The sequence below is a fragment of the Centruroides vittatus genome, unplaced genomic scaffold (genome assembly GCF_030686945.1).
Source record: "Centruroides vittatus isolate TY-2023 unplaced genomic scaffold, ASM3068694v2 contig_680, whole genome shotgun sequence".
Classification (NCBI taxonomy): domain Eukaryota; kingdom Metazoa; phylum Arthropoda; class Arachnida; order Scorpiones; family Buthidae; genus Centruroides; species Centruroides vittatus.
In genome coordinates this window covers 4,383,700-4,406,199 of record NW_027122427.1, presented here as the reverse complement: position 1 = coordinate 4,406,199, position 22,500 = coordinate 4,383,700, and the positions used below count along the sequence as shown (strand labels likewise).

General features: G+C 31.9%; 1 protein-coding gene across 4 annotated transcripts in view; it reads right to left on the bottom strand.

Moving 5' to 3' along the window:
• The window catches only part of LOC136980212 (serine-rich adhesin for platelets-like), a 65,367-nt gene that overhangs the window by 643 nt on the left and 42,224 nt on the right, over window positions 1–22,500 (bottom strand). The window contains exons 4-16 of one of the 4 annotated variants that reach the window (XR_010881515.1): window positions 15,538–15,571; window positions 12,792–15,238; window positions 11,787–12,715; window positions 10,890–11,206; window positions 9,319–9,553; window positions 4,634–4,938; window positions 3,488–3,594; window positions 3,319–3,409; window positions 1,092–1,217; window positions 908–1,016; window positions 607–842; window positions 495–528; window positions 296–411 (exon numbers count right to left, since the gene is read on the bottom strand). Coding sequence is in view for 3 of the 4 variants with exons in the window: in XM_067276289.1 (XP_067132390.1) it covers window positions 341–411; window positions 495–533; window positions 607–842; window positions 908–1,016; window positions 1,092–1,217; window positions 3,319–3,409; window positions 3,488–3,594; window positions 4,634–4,938; window positions 9,319–9,553; window positions 10,890–11,206; window positions 11,787–12,715; window positions 12,792–15,238; window positions 15,538–15,571 (5,046 nt within the window). In the remaining variant the exon portion in view is untranslated. Of the gene's footprint in view, window positions 1–295; window positions 412–494; window positions 534–606; window positions 843–907; window positions 1,017–1,091; window positions 1,218–3,318; window positions 3,410–3,487; window positions 3,595–4,633; window positions 4,939–9,318; window positions 9,554–10,889; window positions 11,207–11,786; window positions 12,716–12,791; window positions 15,239–15,537; window positions 15,572–22,500 lie in introns of all 4 variants that reach the window. The other 3 variants (XM_067276289.1, XM_067276291.1, XM_067276290.1) reach the window with 3 other exon arrangements.

Below are 22,500 nucleotides of genomic sequence, written 5' to 3'. Positions count from 1 at the left end.
ACCATTTTTATAACGTAATATTTTGTCGTGTTGGCATTTTAATCGTGGTTAAACTTTTGTGCCTAGAAGAAAAGCAGTATCTGAAAGAGTACGCTAAAGCTAAATTATTTAAAGTTTAAGCTTTTTAAACAAAAAAATATATCCCTAAATATGCGAACTTTTTTCGAAAATAAGCAAACAACTCATGCCTTCACATTCAGTCGATCTCGGTAAGCAATAGCTGCAACAGCAGAAGCTTACGTGGCGAAATTTCTTATTTTTTCGAACATTATTGTAAACGAAGCTTGTAACTCACAGCGGCATATAGAAGTAGGTTATTTTCATGCGGATATTTTACGCATCAGCTGTCACGATGTTCCATGCTGGGATGAGCTGCGAAATGGTTGCCTACGTAGCGAGGTAAAGTTTGCACTGACAATTAAAAATGTTTAATTCATTTGATTTATACACATAGGTAGAAGAGAATAGAGACAATATAATAGAGGATAAATTACCTGTAGTTCTTCGATAGTGTTCCCTGTTGTTCGTCTGCGCTAGAGCAGAACGTTTTGATGAAACGTAAGTTAATTATTAAACTTAATATAGTGGCCAAAGTGTGTATCGTACCTTTATCTACAGCTGCTAAATGCGAAGAAGTTACGTTGTTGTATGTAGGGGTGGAGATCGAAGATGGAGTGCTGGCGGGCGAACCTATTTTCCTAGCGGAGAGAGACGAAGGTGAAGGAGTTCGACCCCCGGGAGTTCCAGCTTTCAACGAATCGGATGGAGTGGAGCATGGACTAATTCCGTCCCGAGGACTGATGCTCTGACTCGAACTCATCGGCTCTAACATATTGAAGTCGCTGAAACGGTAATCTCCAGGTTAAATTAACGCACGGAAAATATAATTAATAATAATTAAATTCACCTTCTGATAACGATTTCGACTTCGTCGGCCATCACCGAAATAATTTTTTGAACTTCTTCGTAAGTTTTTCCGGTTAAGGGAACACCGTTCCATTCTAATACCTGATTACCTGAAAATCGACTGGAATAAACCAGGGTTTTTCTATCGACTATCGGATTGAGAATTTAAGGGAAAAAAAATCTACCTTCCTTGACTTCTCCTAGTGTTTCTACCACACCACCGGGACACACTTTAGCCACGTAAGCTCCCATAAGCCCATTTCCACCGGGTATTTCTTTCCCTCCGATCACTTTCATTCCGAGGCCATTTCCTAAGAAAGAAGAGATTCCGAGTCACTTCTAGAAACCTCTACTGCAAAATTCCAGATGTAAATATTTGCGTGGAAGCAACCAATGCCAATCTGCAAATTGCATAGTAATTCTTGCTTCCTACGTTATGAATCAGCGTGGCATTGGGATTGAAGTATGTAGGAATTATGTAGCTGGCAGTTTCGATCTTTATTGTCGGATGAGTTTCTTGGAAGTTGGACGAATTCCAAATGATTCTACCCGAATGTAATAAAGGAAGATAAATTCCGCCGATAGAATACGTTAAGTTCATTATGCTTACAAATAGATCTTTGTAGTAAAATGCTTAAATTTGTTGCAAACTTTATTCATTGATTTAAGGACCAATGTTCCTATTAACCGGGCAGGAGACTATTTTCTTTTCTTTTTTTTATCATCATAAACTTAAGTGTTGCTTAGATATTTTCGTCGATATTATATCGAAAAAAATACCATATTTTGTGAAAAATTTAACAAAAATCGATTCCTTAAACAGGAGAAAAAAAATCGATCAAAAGTTTCACAGATAATGCTTTGAATAAGAATTTCTTTCGAAGTATTTTCTGACTAAACTTTAAATCATTATTTTTCTATATTTAAGGTTTTAAAAAAATAGTCCTATTTGTGACATACGCCATTTTCTCAAACTAATACACCAAAATGGAGGTGCCCAAAATTGGCATCTCTTTAAAGTCAAGCAGAAAATAGTAAGTTTCAGTCGATTTTCTTCGAAATGACATTCGCTGAAAGGAATTGAAACGTTTATAGAAAATAATTGTAAAATAAATTTAAACATTTTTAAAGTTAAAAAAAAAAAGAACCCTTCAACCTTCAATTGTATGCAATTTTACATTAACACGGAACTATATTTATGTAAATTAACTACAAAAGTTCAGGGGATTCGCGTGGATGTAAAAAACTACATCAACTACAATAATAATTCTTTTAAAAACTTTTTAATAATAAATCGACGTTATTCTATTTTAAATATTCAATCCGTAAAGTTTCTAGTTACTTTAATAAAAGTATTAAATCTTAATGTATATTTTAAATTAAAATTGCAATTCGTCTATTGAAATTTTATAATTCTGTATATATTTAATAAATCGAAGAGGAAGCGTGTTTCTCTATTATTAATATGGAAACGACGTTTATATTTATCATTCAAGGCTAGAGATTAGCATCGAATTTCTGTTTAACTTCACGTAAAAATTGATTATGAACTCTGTTGATCATTATACAACCGGCAGATGGATTTGATTTCTTTGCTCTCAATTCTGTACATGGTGTCGGAATCAGGTGTTGCTAGGTCACAGATTCTAAAAATATTTTTCTTATAGAAAGAAAAAATATATATATAAATCGACTTAACATCTGGTATTGTCGGTTTTCTTATCGGAAACTTGATTAGCGCCCAGTTCGTTCTATAGTTATTCGGTTAGTCTCCCAAGGAACGATAGTCTTTCTAGTTAAAAATTTGCCACTTTCTCTAACTAAAACGAAGTCTACTACTTTTTATATTACTAATTTTATTTATATATTTAACGTAGGAAACTTTACCATTTCTAAATTCTTCCTCTTCGTTATCACCAGTGGAATTATCTTTGAAAGTTTGAGAGTTGTGTTTTATAAGTAAACTTTTACTTAAAAATTCTCCTATCATCTTTAAGAATAATACAGTATAATAAATAATACGTGAAGATAATTACGGTAATAAAAGTTTGTTTACGGTTTATTTTGTCTTATTCTGAAGAGAAGAGTTATTGTAAGACGATCCAGACTGTTTGGATGGAATCAAACAAATTGGCTATCATTCTGTTCGTCTAATTATAGAAGTAATCTCCAAAGGAAGATATGTCTATTAGTTTCTTCAAAAGAAACATTTCCAGTACAGAATTAATTAAGAGAAATTTCCACTAGAAGATTTAAACACACACACACACACACAAAAAAAATCTTAGAAGAATAATAAAGGAGAAGAAAAATAATTTATCTTTTTGCATTAGTCAACACATTCTCTTGATTAAAATTAATATATATATATAGATTATTTTGGAATATTCAAAAAAAAAAAATAAGACTTACCGCTAACGGATCGATCCTTCGGATCTCGAGTTAATAAAATTCTTTTAACTGGAAATTCGTATTTTTGAGGAGTTCTGATCACAGTTTGTCTCTGTAAATAATATCATCTCTTAAACCCTCAATAAATAAATAAATAAATGATTAATACGAATAAAAATAAAATTCTTACTTGCATTTTCCTCATTTGTCTTAATAATGTGTTATCTGTCATTGGTTCTGTATCAATGTGAGATTGTTTATCTGTGTCTCCGCACTGTCTGCCATACTGTGTCTGAACTAAAAATAATAATAATAAATTCAAAAAGTTAACTAATATTTAAACATTATTTTTTATACTTTATACTTAAATTTAAATATAAAAATTTAATAGCATTTATTTCCCAAGTGGCTCTTTCTTAAAAAAAAAAAAAAAAATCTGATACAATCTCAATTTTCGACGATTCTCGGCATTTGTTAATTTATTTTTCAAAGCAAAAAAGAATTGACGAGCGAGAAAAATAAAAATAAATTTTCCCGCAGTAAAAATAATGATCAATGAGATCCAGAAAAAATAATATTTATATATTTCTCTTTAGATTAAAAGGTTTTTTTCCTTAAAAAAAAATAGAACAACGTATTGTGTCATTTTAAAATTAATTTATTCTTTTATACATTAAATATTTAAATAAATTTTTAATCAAAAATTTTAAAATCAATTTTTTTATGAAATTTCGACAAAACGTTAATTAATATCAATAATATCTATTGATATTAATCAACGTGATAATTGTATTACAATTGTTAGGTATTGTGTTCGTATTTAAACATTAAAAAAGGTGCCCTTATATAAATACGTTTAAATGTTTAAAACTTTGAAGTATTTGATTTTAAGTTAAATCTTAATTATCATTTTTGTTTGTGTTTTTGTAAAATGGATAATTTAAATCCTTTTAAAAACTGTAAATTAATTAACTAATATTATTAAATTAAGTCGGTCTACATCGTACAATCAACTCAATTGGCTAATTAAACAATTTACCAAAACCATCTCAATTAACTCAACACATTCCAATTAATGTAACGTTTCGGCTTTAAGTTGCGTGTTAATTCTTAGGAAAAAAATAAAAATAAATAAGAATTTAAATCTATTAAAACCGCAGAAAAATCCGGAATTTTAATCCAAAAATGCTACTTTATTTATTTATTTGATCCATCAAAATTCGTCGTTAAACCCTAGACTCATCGACTCTGTTTGTTGTTAAGGAAATTTCATCTTTATTCAATTACTTAACCGGTTTTACGTGGAAAATATAAAGTATTATCCAGCTTGGTTTACCTGTTTCGCTTCTCCCCGCCTGACTACCGATGGGCGAGCTTCCTAAATCTTCTAATAGTTTCCTTGATCTACTGGGCATATCTGGTAATAAAGGCATGGCTGGAGTTGGATCGGTATCTGTTGGTGTTTCTAATTCGATAAGTGGTGTTGGCTTATTTATCAGGATATTCGAACTCTGAACACTATCCGTAGGAAATGTTGATGCTATTCGAGCTATACTTTCGTCTTCGGCTGTATTATCTGGAAACTGAACAGTTCCCGTCGATGATTCTCTTTGGTACCACGAACTTTCGTGAGGAGTGTACCTAAATACGTTTCAAAATTAGTTCGTACAACACGTAAACTTTGTTTTATATTTCCGTTAAATTAATATATTATATTTTTACAAATCAAAATTCGTACAAATGTAGCATTGATTTAATTAAAATATGATATTAAACCGAGTAGACACGTATTAAAACACGTCATTTTTGAATGTTTGCACGTATTAAAACACGTAAACATTCAAAAATTTTATCGTTATATTCAACTTAATCGATAGAAACACGGATAAAACTTATCAACAGCCGAATATCTATAAAATGTATCAAAATATAAATCTATGTTAACTGGTGTCGTTTTTGAAAAGGAAAATAGAAACAGGAATTCGATTAGAGCTAAAATCTTTAGACTAATGTAACTGTAAACAAATTGACGAGGAACACAAGCGAAATGTATAGTGGCAATAGCGGATCATTAATAAAACTCCTGGAAATCTCAATAGCGCATCGCGTAAAGAAATAAAGTGAAAAAGACAAATACGTTGCTTCATTATACGAATTCTTAAATTTTTTTTTTCCTGTATTCGACGTAATAGAAGTGTATTTTTCGTTAAAATGTATGTAAATAATTTATTCGGACACATTAAAATGTGTAAGTTTTCTGAAGTTTCACACGCTGTCGAGCTACTTACTTCTCTTGACAAATAACATTTGGCATAAGCGAGAAAGCGAAAGATTCATTTCTCGCCTGGTTTGGACAGGGATTTTCCAATTTCTGATTTAAATGTAAATTTTCTCCAAAAGTAAATTTTTCGGATTCTCATCTTCTACCATTAAAACGATCGAATTCTAAAATAGAAACCGGTAATGCTCGAAAGTCTTACATCCGACTCACACCAGGCGAATTGCCATTGTTAACTTCGGCGACAGAAAAATAAATAATATAACAAAAATATATATAATTAAATTTATTAATTATAGTTATATACTCTCATTAATTAAAGCTAATTATTACGAATAGAGAGAGGGAGGCAGCGAAAGAGAGAGAAACGGTATTAATTAAATTAATCATCTCCATCCTAATTAATTATAAGGGGCTTATTTAATATTATGTTAGAAACGTCGTATAATGTAGCAAACACATAATAACAACACGCGAGATATAAATATATGAGATGTCGTATTATTCTCTCACTCCGTATTGATCCTATTGATTTTCCAAAAAAAAATCTTTTGCAGAAAGAATTATATAGCTGGATGCGAAAATAAGATTTATTCTTAGCTCACTTATGTTTGAAATTTGTCAATTTTATATAAAATTTATACAGAATAAGACACTTATAGCATTGTTAAGTCACACCATTCTCTAACTTTAAAGGAATTTAATAAAAATCATCCGAATTGAAGTCAATTTCGACAAAGTGAAGTCTATCGAATTCTCTTCCCTCTCTATCTTTAAAATGGTAAATAATAAAACATATTTGCATCAATCACAGCTTAAAAATAATTATATTTCGCTGGATATAGGATGCAAATTAAATTTCGTGTAATTAACTAGCTATGTAAATGGGACGTTTGATAGTCACGCAATACACACAAAAATTTTCTATCGTGCATTCGTATTGATATAAATAGTTCAATACCGTTATACAACTAGAAACATTTACCTTAATACGAGTTGAATGAAGTGCATCGACATTACTCCGGGGTTTAGAATATTCACGAATGTCCTAAATGATTACGCTCGAAATCGAATATTGCATATTGTGCATAAAGTGGCAAGTGTAATAATGTTGATACCCGAATTGCTTTCGGTGTGTGTTTGTGTTTTATATGCTGAATAAATTTACACGGGTATGCGGAGTTTAAAATTGGTTGGGATGAATTTGGAGAAATTTTCCGTTGGAATTTTATCACCTTTTTAAAACTTCAAACTCCCTTTTCAAAGTTTTAAACGTTCTATTCAGAATTTATATTTTATGAACCAACAAGTAAAGCCACTTCTACATAAACTACCTTATACAATGTTTAAGGTTTGATGCTCATGGCTCGTATTTTATTATTAATAGAAGCTTCGGAAAGTGAGAAAATTCTTTGTTTTGCTATTCCAAAGATGATTTAAATTTTCTTTTTATTATTATATTTAATATTTTCGAAAGAATGACTCTTTGAAAACCGTATTTACTACGAATGCGAATCGAAACAGACTTTTTTTTAAAAAAAATTCTTGTGTAAAATGATTTAATTAGTAAGTTGTTAAAGCGAACGTATGAATTACTTTAATATTTTGTATTTTAACTAATTTACTAATTAAATAATGGACTATATTAAAGTTAATTAAATGAATGGGAAGTAAATAACATTAAGTGCCATTAAAACATGTTATTAATAAATAAATGTAATTCTATACAAATGTAAAAACTTAAATCGATGTTTATGTATAACGTTTTACACAGGATATGGTCTTTTGATAAAAATTAACCTTTTATTTTATAAAATGGACTTCTTCACGTTTGTAACGCCTAAATAGGGGCCAATTTCCTGTGGAAAATCCTTCCGGGAGGCATCTCCTTTCGGCAGATCTCCCACGAATGGCGTTGCTGTATACAAACAAACAATACACAATAGTTTTAATATTGTTCTCAACTCTAAGGAGCCCTACAAATGAATTTCGATTAATATGCTAATTTTTAATAGTTTATTATTTTTTCAATGTTGCTAGTCTGTTGTTATAATCGAGAAAAGATAAAGCCGCATATTAAATAAGTGTGGCATTTTCAAATAAAAAGTGTGTTTGATTTTAATTCTTTTCTCCTTGGAAGCATTACGAAGGTCATTTTTTCATACCCGTCGTAGGTTGACCAGGACCACCGAATGACGAGGCCCGAAAGACCTCCAGGAACATCCCGGTCCCCCGGAACGATAGACCTTGGCCAATCCGGCGGTCAGTGAATTCGATTATTATCTAACATCGTCTTATTTAAACCAGCAATTATTTATTGTGACATCATCACAATGTCGGATTGCAATTTTCATCACAGTGCTCTCAATTTTAGTAGTGTCTTGCCCCCGTACATCATACTTTTCCTGTTAGCAATGGAGTCGGCCGGTCATCTATCAAATTCCATTCAAGAGAAAAGTTTTGAATTAAAATAACGGTTTCTACCGGAAGTTCTTATATAGTTAATCGGGGTATCCTGCCCCTATTCGATCTCAACTTTCATCTATCTAACTCAGTTCTCGAGATTAAGGAAGAACAGACAGAAAGACGGACAGAAACCAGTGGAAAGTTATAGGTCTACAATTTTTCAGCCCGAAAACGTATTTAAGCACATGATGTGTAATGGGTGGGTCCTAAAATTTACTAAGCTTAGGGTCCCCCGAAAGCCATAACGCGACACTGGTATGTATATATTTATACTTAAACACTATTCTGTTAATATAAGAATATCTTGTCCAAATTTTCTTTTTAATTTAAAAAATGTTTACTAATTTAAGATATTATGAATTAGTCTAATTATTTAGCATGATTTGTGCGCAAATAAAATAACTTATCTGTGTTAATTACTCAACATAAGCAGTGGGTTAGGATATTTTTGAATCTGAACGTTGAAACAATATATAATCAACGACAATAAATCAGTTTTATATCACGAATAGAATAAAATATGATAATTTAACATCAAATAAAGTATGCGTTTAAATTTAATGTCATGATTTTGCATGTAAATTGCCTTACAACTCATATTTTATCCCGAAATCATCTGTTAATGCGTTGGATTGCTTTGTATTTTTAAATGCAACTTCAATCACTGCGTGTAGACTTTGCAATGCGTGGTCAATTAGGGACATTTTTAACTATGCTAAATCAGTGCAAAACATGTCAAACGTAAAAAGGATAGGTGACATATTTAACGTTCTTGCATGTAGCACACTACACGACATGAAACCCAAATCAGAAATCCGAGAAAATAACTATAAAGGATGGAAAAATGGAGATATTCGATACGAAATCTTATTACTATACGTACTAAGAAACGTTATTAAGAGTAGTAGATGTAGTTATTTTCGTATATAGAACAGTAATAAACAGACGTCGAAAGCTTAGGAAATATTTCCTATGTTACATTAAAACCTGTACAAAACGGAACCTGGATAAAACGGAAAAATTTCGGTACCGTGCGATTGCGGTTTGCACAGGTTATATCTATACACAAGCCTTATTAATTAAATAAGAGATTCTGATTGCTCCTATTAATAAAATAAATATAAGAAAATAAATAAATAAAATTTTATATATTTTTTAATTTAAACATTAAAATTGTTAAATCAAAAATAATTATAGAATATTGAAAACGACACGGATAGAACAATATAGAGTATTGTTTTTTTTTGTTATTTGAAGAAAGCTTAGTTCTGTCTCACCGGGATCTGGGCATTGTGGAATACACGGAGGGGGTTGGAGAACTGAAGTATTGAGAAGATCTGACGGATGATACCCCTTGAGTTTCCTTTCTTAATATCTCATCGATAGCTTGCAGAACGCTGGTAGTATCTCCTGGGAGCATGGAATCTGCTGTTCTGCTGCTGGTCGTCGTTGTATGACTTGTCCTGTACATGGTATCTAAAGTCGGTGACATTTTGTAGCTACTGTTGTATTCTACAGGAAGTACATTTCTTTTAATCTCTAATCATTATGAAATATTCATCAAAAATATCTTACGCAAAGTAAATTTATTATATTTACGTGAGTTACTTGTAGTATACACTATTTACCACCCGAAAATGTCATTGGATGTAGAAAAAGTCGTTCGGAATATGACCTTATAAGTCGACTGTAATAACTTTGGATAGGGCAGAGGAGACGAAATTAAATTAGAAAAATTTTTTTCCAACACGCATTGTTTTCTGCGATAAAATTCAATTCAATATAATGTTACTTTACTAAATAAATTACAAAAAGTTAAAGGTTAAATACAGCGTGATAAGCATCAACAGGAGAAAAATAAGGAGTTAATCTATTTTCCAAAGTTCAATCTTTCAGAAAGAGGGGAAAATATTTCAAAATTCTAACGAAGTTTGATTGAGAAAATACAAAATAAACAGAAGTATTGTCTATTTTTATTTTTCTAACAAATTATCTTCCAGATATTCACGTATCCAATGCAATTTTCTATCAAATCTTAGGACTAAGCTTTTCTTTACATTACGAAATTTTTCTAATTTCTATTCAATCTTTCGAATTTCATCTCAATGGAGGAAGTAAATTGTATTTATATGATATTTAATTTTCCCTCTTCTTCTTCTTCTTCTTCTTCTTCTTCTTCTTCTCCAATTGATTAAATTTTTAATATTTAGAATCGGCACTTAAAAAGTAGAAAATTAATTTATAGATATTAAGCCATATAAAATTGCAAGTTATTAAATTTTTATTTGTAATTGGAAGAACATTTATTAATTCGAACAAATAATAATAATATCACGTCTTGAAGAATTTAAATCGAAAGAAAGATAATAAATCCAATTGCAATTAACAATTCTTGAAGTTCAAACGAATTTATAAATAAGCTTTCTTTTAATTGCACCCCAGTAAATAAATTCCGTTCTTGAGCAGGAAATCCGTTGTCAAGTTAAAATATCCTATTTAATTTTAAATTTATTATTATTATTATTCTTGTGCCATCTTTAGGAATTTCCACTCGACAGATTAAAAATAAATTGATGAAAATTAATTGGGGGATAGAAAAATTAAACAACGATCCTCATTTTAAATAATCTCTTTAAGTTATTATTAGTTAATTGCATAATATAAACAACTAACGTTAAAGTTATTTATTATTCAACTAAATAACCTAATTAAATATTTTATATATTTTCAATTATTTTCAGTACTTTAGTGTATTGTAAAGTTTTGAAAATGCCCACACGAGAGTAACGTTACCCATTGTAATGGTTTTAAACAATGAAATTCGAAGAAAAAACAGTCATTTACTAACCTATCTGTTCGGCTTTTTCTCTCGATTTAGCTAATTTCATCAGTTCTTCGTGTAATCTTGTATTTTCCTCAATTTGTTGCCTACGTCTAGCGATCTCCGCTTTTATCTTCGCTTTCTTTTCTTCTCTTGTCATTTGTTCGTCTTCGTCCTCGGATACGTAGGGTGAAGGATGCCAGGAACGGGGTTTCCTCGACTTTTTTTCTTTACGTTGTTTTTTACGTTCCGTAGTCAAATAACAAGAATTCGAATTCTTTAACCAGGAATCGGATACGAATGGAGGAGTGGTCGAGATGTTTGCACCGTTTTCCGTTCTTATCCTGTAGAAAGGATTAATAAATATTCGGACACTGATACAAACAATTTTCGAATATTTCACCTAAAAATCGTGCCCGGACTTTTCATCTGTGGAAAATTTAATCATCGAGAAACCATCGTCCCGAATCGCGGCAATTCAATTTTATTCAAATTCCAGAAATCTTGTTTACCGTCATGCATGGAATCCATTTATAATATTTTTATTTATATGAAAGGAGACGATTAGCGTGTAGAAAGCTTTTCAAATTCATCGAAAAAGGAGGAGGAAGAAAACAAATTTGATGTATCGATATTTTAAATTCCTCTTTCGATGAAAAAAATAAGTAAAATAAAACTCAAACGTAGTAGATAAACTAGAGAGAGTAATCTTCCATCTCTTCACGCTTGGACTGTGGTTTCCATGGCGACAGTCGAAAGAAAACCAAACCAAAGTGGCTGCCTGTTTGACCACCGAATGGCACCCCATTCCCATGCATTGTATTACGTATTTATCTAACCTTATTAAATCATACGCGCGCATTACAATTAACATTTATTAGCTTATAATTAATCTCCGTATGCAAACGACCCTCCTATACTTACTTAGCCAGTTCTTCGGAGTATTGTTGAAAGTACTGTTCGATTTCCGTCCCGGTTGTCTCTTTAGATTTTTCTATAGAGTTTAATTCTTCCATTTTCGCAACTTCTGGTTCGATCGGAGACGTCTTAATGGGTTTCGAATCTCCTTCCGACGATCTATCTTCTTTAATAGGCGAAAACGGTCTTAAAGATACGTCTGAAGTGTGACGACGTCTTCCTTTTCTCGGTGACGTATGAGGCGAAGTTTGTCTTCTGGCTATTGTCGAAGGAGCCGGAGTTGTGTGTAATAACTTTCTGTGTGTAGCTAAGGTGTCGTATTGAAGTGAAGTGTCTTCTTGCCATGTAGGTTGAGGCATGTAACTTTCTTGCTCCGTGTTTAGATAAAAGTCTCGCTCTTTTCTTACTTCTTGCGCTCGTTTACGTTCTTCTGTGACGGCTTTGAGTTCGTCGCGCAGTTGTTGCTTTAGAGTTTTCATGTATACCGGAAGATTCGTACCCGCTCCGGTTATCTGACGAGATTCCGAGCCCAACAAAGGGCTGGGAGTTCGTAGATAAGACAAGTTTCCTTGAGACACGCTGAGCTCCTTCCTAGATGCAAAACTATGCGCCGGTTCCGGCGAATAAGCTTGTCTAGTGGGTGATATGTTGCGAACATAATCACCGTCGGCGCTAGATGATCTCTGTTGAGGATTCAGTTTGGATTTCGATAGAGTATCGTCATTTTGCAGAAGTTCCTCCGATGGAGTTTCTCCATTAGATAACAACTCTTGAGTGTAGAGAGGGGTTGCACCAGTGGAAAGTGTCCTAGTGCGGTCTTTCGATCGCTTAGTGCCACTTGGAATCTTGCCGTAATCGGCACTTGGCACTGATGGAAGTTTTCTACGCAGTTTGCTCAATTTTATGCTATCCAGTTCTAACTGTTCTTCCGTATCCTAGGAAAATCATTTAAACAAAAGAAATGAGCACAAAAGTTTTAAGTACGCAAGGAAAGAAAGAAAATCGAAGTACCTGCGCCAAAGAATATGATAAAGTTGTCAGTGAGTTAGAGACTTCTGATTGATCGGAAACTGCACTTTTATCCGGTGACAGTTCCGAAGATTCGGTTATGGTGATGTCAGCCGACTGAGATGGTGCGACGGTCGTAATTGGTACGCTTTCGGCAGTCGAAGTAGTTACCGTACTGCTGATGTCGTGCAAAGTAACCGTACGCCCGTCATATTCGTCAGCATCCGACATTAAGTAGCTATCTATTGTTCTCCATGGCATGATGGGAGAAACGGGTCTCTGACTGGTAGTGACAGGAAGTGACGTAGAGCCAGTACTCACCGACGTCATCGCTATCGATTGTTTATCTCGAGGTCCGTGCGCAGCCATGGCAACGGCTGCCTGCATCTGTTCCATAGTGGGCTGGGGAAGACGTCTGGTGCGTCTCGGTGTTCCCGGTTGCTGCTGGTTTCTCTGTTGACGTACCGGGTGATATACGGCAGACTCGGTAGTGACGGGAGCCACGGGGGTACTTACGGCCGGGGGACTTTCCGAAAGTGACTTTTCTTTCTTCTGTACGTCTTCGATGGGAGACGTGTCGAGAAGACCGAGCGCTTTATTGAAATCGGCCAGCATTCCCGAAATGGTGCCACTCGTCGCACGTGGTATATTGGATGACGTCGAAGTTTGATTAGCGTTACCTTCCGAATCGCTTCTGTGTCGGAACTTTTCTATAAGTTCTTGTTCGGCCGCCTCTAGAGAGGGCGAGACGTCGAGAATTGGTGATAAGTCCGACACGGGCGACCAGTCGGCAGTCTCTACTTTCTGTTTTACCTTTTTCTGTGGTGGTAGATCGATTGTTCTCGGTTTCTGTTTGTTCTGTACTTGATTAGCATTGTCTTGTAGAGGTTTGATTTGATAATTTGTTCCTAATTGATCCGAAGACGAAAGACCGTTGTTATTTGTAGTATCTCTAGACGACGTCAATTCTACTCGGTGGGAATCCATTCTATTTTCTGCGGCTTTAATGACACTCGAAGAACTATCGATCAGTTTAATTGGACTTTCTGCCAACTGTTCTGAATCCTTTACTTTTGATAGCGTACTTATGTCGGCACTCGTCCATTCTTTCGATTTATTCAATCGAGATAAAGCGCTTAGTTCAACGCCCTTGGTTAGTTCTTCGGACACGTGATTTCCGGACAAATTTTCAGAATTTATTGACCAATCTTCGGTTTTTGTGATAGTAGTTTTTTCCAAGCCCGTTATCTGCTCTTCCCGCTTTTTGCCTCGAGTTATAATGCTAGAATCCAGACTGCTTCTTCGCTCATCGCAGATTATACGTCTAGATAAAGTATCCTGCTCTGCACTCGAAATCCATTCATCAGCCGAACTTTTGTATATGGCTTTTTCTTGCTCAGTTTTCCACTTTTCCGTTTTCATCATTCTCAAAGAGCCTTGTTCCGTTCCCAGTATTTGTTCTTCGGGTTTTCTACTCCCGGGTAAATTATTTTGGTTTGTTTCATCCGTCCATTCTTCTGCTTCTTTACTTGGAAACGATTGATTTTCCTCTTTGTTCGATATCCATTCTTCCGACGTTTTGTTCTGAGACAAAATTGCTTTTTCCTTATTCCCTTCTGCTTTCTTAATTCTTGGCAATGTAGAAGCGTGAACGCTTGTCGATTTCTCTTGTAACTGAGTCTTGCAACTACTTTCTAATGGCTGCGGGGGCAAAATTGAAACAGTTGAACTTCGAATATTGTTAGCAGCATTCGATTTCGATGTGACAGTTACCGTGCTGATGTTAGCTATTGTATTAGTCATACCAGACTTAGAAGACGTGGTAAGAATAACGTTGGTAGTCGTCGAAGATCTACTCACTACGGTGACATCCACGGATATTATGGGACGATCCATGATGGGAGACGTCTGAGAGACACTAGTAATTACCGGACTAATTACTGTATCGACTGTAGTAGTAGTAGTAGTAGCAATTACGGAAATTTCTTTACTTTCGTCTTTAATTGGCTCTTTACTTTTAGCAATCGAAACGGAAACTCCGGGTTCGTGACTCGAAGTCACCTTTACCACAGAGGGTGTTTTTACGTGAGCCTTTTTATTCGACACATTTTCTGTGGGAGATTTTACTTTTGCCATTCTTTTCGGGGAAACTTCCGGTGAAGATTTTGCTTCGGCCTGTTGTTTTTTAACTTTTGTTTCCACGTTTATCAATTTTCTAGGCACAACAGCTTCCGATTTAGCCACTACTTGGATCGGTCTACTGATACGCTGAGTGCGATGAGGTGGGGCAGCGTCACCATTTGCCGTAGTAACAGGTCTGGTTACTCGAACTATTCCATCTTTACTTTTTTGTACTCCTCTTGGTTTAGTCTCCGGTTGGGTGTCGTCCGTGACGACTACCTCGACGCTTTCTCTTCTCGTTTTAGCTGGCGATCGAATATGACATTTACCTGTAGAGACATATTTCAGTATCATAAAAATTACGATAATGCTCGTAAAGATAGTTTTATCTGTTAGTGATTGCTAGTCGATATTCCTTTATCATTTTGAAACTAACTCCAAATATATATATATTTAATTTATCATAGTGTTTTGTAATCGCTTCTAATTAAAACAATGCATATCCTTGAAAATAATTAATTTTATTTTATCATTAATTGAATTATTTACCGAATAATTAAGTTAATAATTAATTTGTAAAGAAATAATTTTAATTAATTTCATATAATTCATACGTAAATTCACTTACCAACAATTTCTTCTGATTTTTCTGATTTTTTATGCTAAATAACGGGAAAAACATGAACAATTAATTCATTAAATTTTCTAATTAAAATTAAAAACTTTTTTATTTATAACTTTTAAGACATTTTCTTAAAATCTTCGAATTATAACCATAAATATTATTTTTTTTTTAAATTTGTTTTTTAACTATTTAATAATTCAAAGAAAGACATTTCTTCTGCTCATAAAAATCAAATTTTATTTTATTTAGTAATATTGTTATAAAAATATTATGAAGTTATAGTTCCTGGGTATTTTTTGTCAAAGAAAAAGTACTTCTATTTTGCTTTGTCTGCCACCTGCCATTCTGTTTTCTTCTTTTTTTAGTATCACTCTTACAATAAGAATATGAAATTTTAAGGACAGATGCCACGTTAGATCAACAAGAAATCTAACATTTTTGCTATATATTGAAACGTATCTAGGGAGGTGAGAAAATGTGAAAGGACGAAAATCTGAAACTAGAATTTTGTTTTTATTTATTTTTTTTTTTTTATAGATATAATATACAACTTTGTTCTTTATCACCATCGATTCTTAACTTTATAGATAATATAATTAAATTAGTATTTGAGTTCACCAATAAATAAAGCTGTTATAATAGAGAGAAAGTATGGTGATCGGTCACAAAATGATCCCTCCTCTTAAGATTTTTACATTTTTTGGACTTAGAAACGTAGAAAAGTACAAAATAATTGGGGAAATTTTTTCTGTATGTATGGATGTGGAGTGACTATTTTGTAGGTTAATAACTCCTGTGATTTTTGTCGAAATTTTCTGAAATTTTGCAGAGAGATTTGTATATTAGGGACATTGATGCTATCAAATTTAGGCAGTTAAAGGTCGACGGGGTGGGGAGATAGAAGGGGGATCGTTTGTCGTATCTCGAGTAGGACTTAATGAAGATTTTTTACTAGTTATTAGTATTTACAATTTTTTAAATAAAAACTTATCTCCATCTTCAAAACTAATCTTTTTGGCATTTTATAATAATTAATAATATAAAATCTCTAATAGATAGCGCAATGCAAAATTTTAAATTTTTTTGCCGGGAAAGTTATACAACTCGTTGCCGAATTATATTAATTTAACTTCTTAAATATTTCTTCTCGTGTTTATTTTATATTTCAGTCCATCATCTTATATTTTCTAATTGCTGAAAATGAAAAGTTTAATTTAAGATATCGCCATTAAGTGTATATAATTCGAATTAGTGAATAGGAAAATTGAAGTTAGATTTAATTTAAAATCTCTCGATTAAAAGAAAGTTAAGAAATAAACTTTTTCATGCACCATTACTTAAATCAAGGATATTTGCAACTAAGAAAGAAACTCTCTTATTTGCATGTAAAGGTCAAATGTTTCAGGTCTAAATTTATTGATCTACAGAAAAACTTATGCTGGTTAATCTGTTTTATTTATTTATTTTAATTAATAAAAACAATAATATCGTGAAGTAAGTACACTCTTCTCTACAATACAAAAAAAAATAGTATTGGATAAAACAACAATTAATATTAATAAATAAAACAAACAGCATCAAGCAGCGATAACGTTTGTTATATTAAAATACATCATTTGTATATTGCATAATAATTTAAATTTAACACACTACAGGTGCAGTTTCTCATGGAAGGTCGTATATACACAGTACAATGATCCTTAAAAAATAAAACACTGGAAAATATAAAAACGATATACATTGCAAATAAGAATTATTGAAAAGCTTTAGATGCTATTAGAGTAAAAATATGGGAAGAAATATATATATATATAAACAACTTCAAATATACGTGTAACACGTTCATAAATAGAAAATACATTCAGATACCCTCCTAGAAATAATCATTTTAAGTTTTTATAATCGTAATTTTGTAACAATGAGAAACACGAGGAAATATTTGACGTTTGAAAATTAGAGTATTAAAAATGTTGGTTAGATTTACCTATGGTATACAAAATGGCGGCTCGTCTCTGATTCCAGCAAATAGAAGAAAGGAAACAGTGGGGACGCACGTTCTAACCTAACCTAACCTAACATATTGTAATAATTTGGTTGGTAATAATTATGGTAATCTATTAGAATAGGTTAGGTTAGGTTAGAACGTGCGTCCCCACTGTTTCCCTTCTTCTGTTTGCTGGAATTAGAGACGAGCCGCCATTTTGTATACCATAGGTAAATCTAACCAAAATGTTAAAGCTTGAAGAATATTAAGTACTGACGTCACCAAATATGACCCTACAAACGAACAAATATATGGCATAGTTAAAAGGACCAAAAATGTGACTGAGGTGAACGAAAGTAAATTTAGATTAACTGAATCCAGAATTTTCAAAATTATTCTCTTTTTTTCTAAAGAAATTTGTAAAAATAAATCGATTTATGCTTTAATAACACTATAAATTTCTAAATTAATTCTTCTATTTATTTTGAAATATTCCTTTATGCTTTATTTTACAAGAATGAACTTTAAAATAAAAAAAAAAAATAAAAAATTAGAAAAATATACTAAAATTTAAATTAAATATTATAGAAAGAATAAAAAGTAATCGATTTATTTATAATGATTTTAAAATTTTATTTTAAATTTTAGAAATAATATAATCTCTTTTCTCTTCCTCTTACATTAGAAATTGACACGAGCATTTCTCTTTTGAAGAGTATCCATGACATGATACTTACATACAGATATAATACTTAGAGGATTGACAAGCCATAGAGAGGATTAACCACTATATCATTTTTCCTATCCGTAAATAACTTGTGTATAGCACTAAACCAGTGGTTTGCAAGAATCGAGTCGACCCTGATTTAGTTACGTGATAGCCGCTTCAGTTGTAAGCGACTGTAGCCACAGGATCGAACAACAATTCCATGCGAAATTTTCAATATTATATTATTTAACCGTACGTACAACGAAAAAATATTTTAATCTAAGCATTAAAAATGGTTATTTTTAATACGTAAATAGAGAAAATGTGTTATAAGATCTTCATATCATATTACTTTATCGTATCGTTTTAAGTAAATGTACAATATTTTAACTTTATTGCCGGGAAAGTTAGGCAACTCGTTGCTGGATTTTTTTAGTTAGAGATGCCGCAACGTGCTTAGTTCATGCTATGTTAATTTTGTTTTCTTGTATTATTCATAACAAGTTTATATAAACATTTTCCAGTTTTGTGATTTTAATCTGCGCTTATTTTTAAAAGTAGGGAATTTATAATCAGGACGAGTAGATATAAAATTAGAATTTTTAGCACCTTAATACAGTACGGTATTCGTGAATGGGACTTTGTATTTGTTCTGGTTTGATTTACGAGGTTAGACGATAATAAAAAATTAATGCTAAATAAATATTTATGAATATTTCATTCCGTTTATTTTTGCAAAAAAATATTATTTTTGTTTGAAAACATCGCAAAAACAATACATTAAAATTTTATTAATGGACATTTGAATATGTTTCAGCTAAAATCAATAGATTAAATTACGTTGTAATGTTAAAAATCTAAACGAAATTTCGGATATTATATATTCGCGTGCATGTAATAAAGACTATTAACTGACTACAAACTTTGCTTACTAACCGTATTCTTTGCAATCGCAGATTAATTCAGTAATCCCCTTTAAAGATAATGGCTCAATTTAGCATTATCTAAAGTATTTGCATGTATAAGCTCCCTGTTATTTGTATAATAATTCTATTCAATACACCAGGGAGAGCCAAACCTTGTCACGATAGGAGCCATATACTGTCTATCAGAAATTCGCGAGAGCCGCATCTTATATATAAATAGAAGAATAACACAAAAATCGGACCCCTACGTCAAATGAGGAGGTAAAGGTCCGATTTTTGTGCTATTCCTCTATGTATGAGAGCCGCATTAAGGGTCTAGAAGAGCCACGAACCGCAGTTTTGCCATTATTCATACATAATTTCCAGATTTATTTGCCTATTTCTAGAATATAAGTCTATATCGATTGTTTGCTATATATTTTCTAAAATAAATACCCACAACAGACCGATAAATAACAGCATAAATTCCTATCTGGACACGTTAGACCTTTACTTATTGAAGATAAAAAAGAGAAAATTTTGGTATATAAAATAAGAAGGGCACTTAGTTATATATAAAATTACGTACTATTATGGGATTTTAGTTTTCTATGGATACGTAACTATGAACAAATAAGAATTTAATTATAATTTATGACTTCATAAAATACAACGAATTACCATCGAATTTAATTACCTCTATTCTTTAGCTAATTACAAGTTATTATTCAGACATCGGACGTGAATTCTCTTACTGAAAGCAACGTATTTATGGATCTAAGATAAGCTTAGGAAATTATTGACGAAAACGTGAATGATTAATGTATTTATTAGCTTTCTCGAAGGATGCTGGAGTAAATTCAATCCGAATATAACCTTATTTTCTCTTTTTCCCTCTTTCGAGTTATCTTTACTTGCTTCGGATGGACGTATGATTTATATATTGCTCTTAGGCTTTGTTTAAACTTTGTTACAAAGTCGTAAATAATAATATTCTTCTATTATGGTTTTCTATATTAGAAACCATAACTCATTGATGACTTCAAGTTTTCCTGTTTCTTTTCTGACTCATATTTACTAAATGCAATCTCGGCTTCCCTTTGATCTATCAATTAATCAGCACTCGCTACCTTTTATTTTTACATTCGTAATCGGTTATTGGCTCGTCTGCCAATATTTACAGATTGAGTTTTAACAACACACCACATGGAATTTCATCTGTAATAAAATCTTAACATTTTATTACGGACGACATTCCGTAGATGTTCAGGTTTTAACTACGAGTGACAAGTCTTCTTTGTGGAATTTCAGCTACTCTATATCGCATGTTTATTCGGGAATTATTTAACAGATTTAGCATTCTGAATATATTAGTATAAAGATTTATCTTGATATAATTACATAATTTAATTCTGTTTATCAATTTACGTTTGCAATTTGCATGGTTACGATAGTAAATAGCTGCTTACAATGTAGGGAGACTGTGGAAAAAGGGCTTGTAATTCAGTTGATAAGAGGTCTAATTCGCTTTTCGTATTTCGATTAGCGCTATTTAAAATTAAATATTATTAAATGTATATATATACTAATTATTTTCTGAATTAATCAACTGATAATTAATTACAAAGTCATTAAAAAAAATCTAGAAGAATGCTTCATTTTACTCTGTACGTGTGACGTTCCTTGTTCCTTTTATAACGTCAAATTTCGTACAAAAATGTCGGAAATTTCGAATAGATTATAACAATTTAAAAATATTTTATAACCTTCTAATATATAGTTAAACCTGTATAAACCGGACTCGTACAGTACCGAATATTTTTCCAGTTTGACAGATTTCTGGCTTATTAACGTACAGGTTTTACTGTACGTTCTACTTCTTAATGAACACGAAACATGGCTTAGACCAGCTGTTCTCAACCTTTATTTAAATATAAAACAATAATTTGGAAATATATATATATATATATTTTTAATTCATTACGTCCATTTCTATAAATTAGAAAGTTTTAATTTGAATACTTCTATGGAAATTCCTAGTGTTATATTATAAAATTAAGACATCCATCTTCGTCCATCCAAAATTATTAACGGTAATCTCTTTGTTTTATGTGCTACAAGTATATAGTATTTGACATAACATAGATAATAGGTTTCATCCAGCTCAAGCAATGCCATAAAGACGACAACTTCAATAAATGTAGTTTCTCTTCTGCAACGTCTTTTCAGCATTTATGATACTTCCATTTCAATAAAATGTATACAGAGTAACAGAATTTGAACATTTCAGAAGATGAAGTTCAAAGCAGGAAGAGTTTTTTTTTCCTCGGGAGAAATTGTTATCGAATTTTGGATTTACTCGATTGTTCATCGATTTATCGATGAGAAGAGACAAAGAAATATAATTTCTTTAAATGGATTGATTGATTATTTCATCACAAATGATACGATTTTCGGATTTTCGGTGCATCAAAGATATATAATTCGTAGTTTTAGATGTCGATTTAAACGGAAAAAACAAAGAATGCTTACAAAACAAAGAAGTTCGGTACGCCAGATAATGATTATTTCCTTGTAGAATTTCAAATAATTTTTGCACAGTTTTTTTGCGAAACAGAAAAGTCTAACTGTTAATGAATGGTGAGAACAATCGATAATTGTTAATTATATATAGTTAAATCGCTGGTCGTAAAATTATAATGTTGATCCGGAAATGCTATTTAATTCATTTAATTATGTTCAAAAGCAAATTATGCCGTTCGAAAATGATTTATTAAACTTTATAATATCGAATCTTAACTGTTGCTTTCTTTTAACATCAAGAATAAATTTTTATATTGTTTTTAATATATTCAATACTTACTGTGAAAAATATTCAACAAAGAAATGTGATAAATATTACTGATGTAGGGGGGTTTTTTGTTGGCTTTAAGTTTAATAATTTTAATTAATCATTATAAAAATTATTTTAAAAAATTGGGTTAATGTTACCTATGGTTCCAAAATGGCGGCTCGTCTCTGATTCCAGCAAATAGAAGAAAGGAAACAGTGGGGACGCACGTTCTAACCTAACCTAACCTATTATAATTAATCACCACAATTATTACCAACAAAATTATTAGAATAGGTTAGGTTAGGTTAGGCTATTTGCTGGAATCAGAGACGAGCCGCCATTTTGGAACCATAGGTAACATTAACCAAAAATAGATTATTTTAAATAGGATTATTACTGAACTGTGATTAATAATTCGGATTTAATTTAAATTTACGACTTAAATATATCTTATTATCGTTTAAGCTTTATATCCCCAATTGAAACTAATCCCTAAACTAATTTAAGTTATAGTTTTCCATTATAACCAATAAGT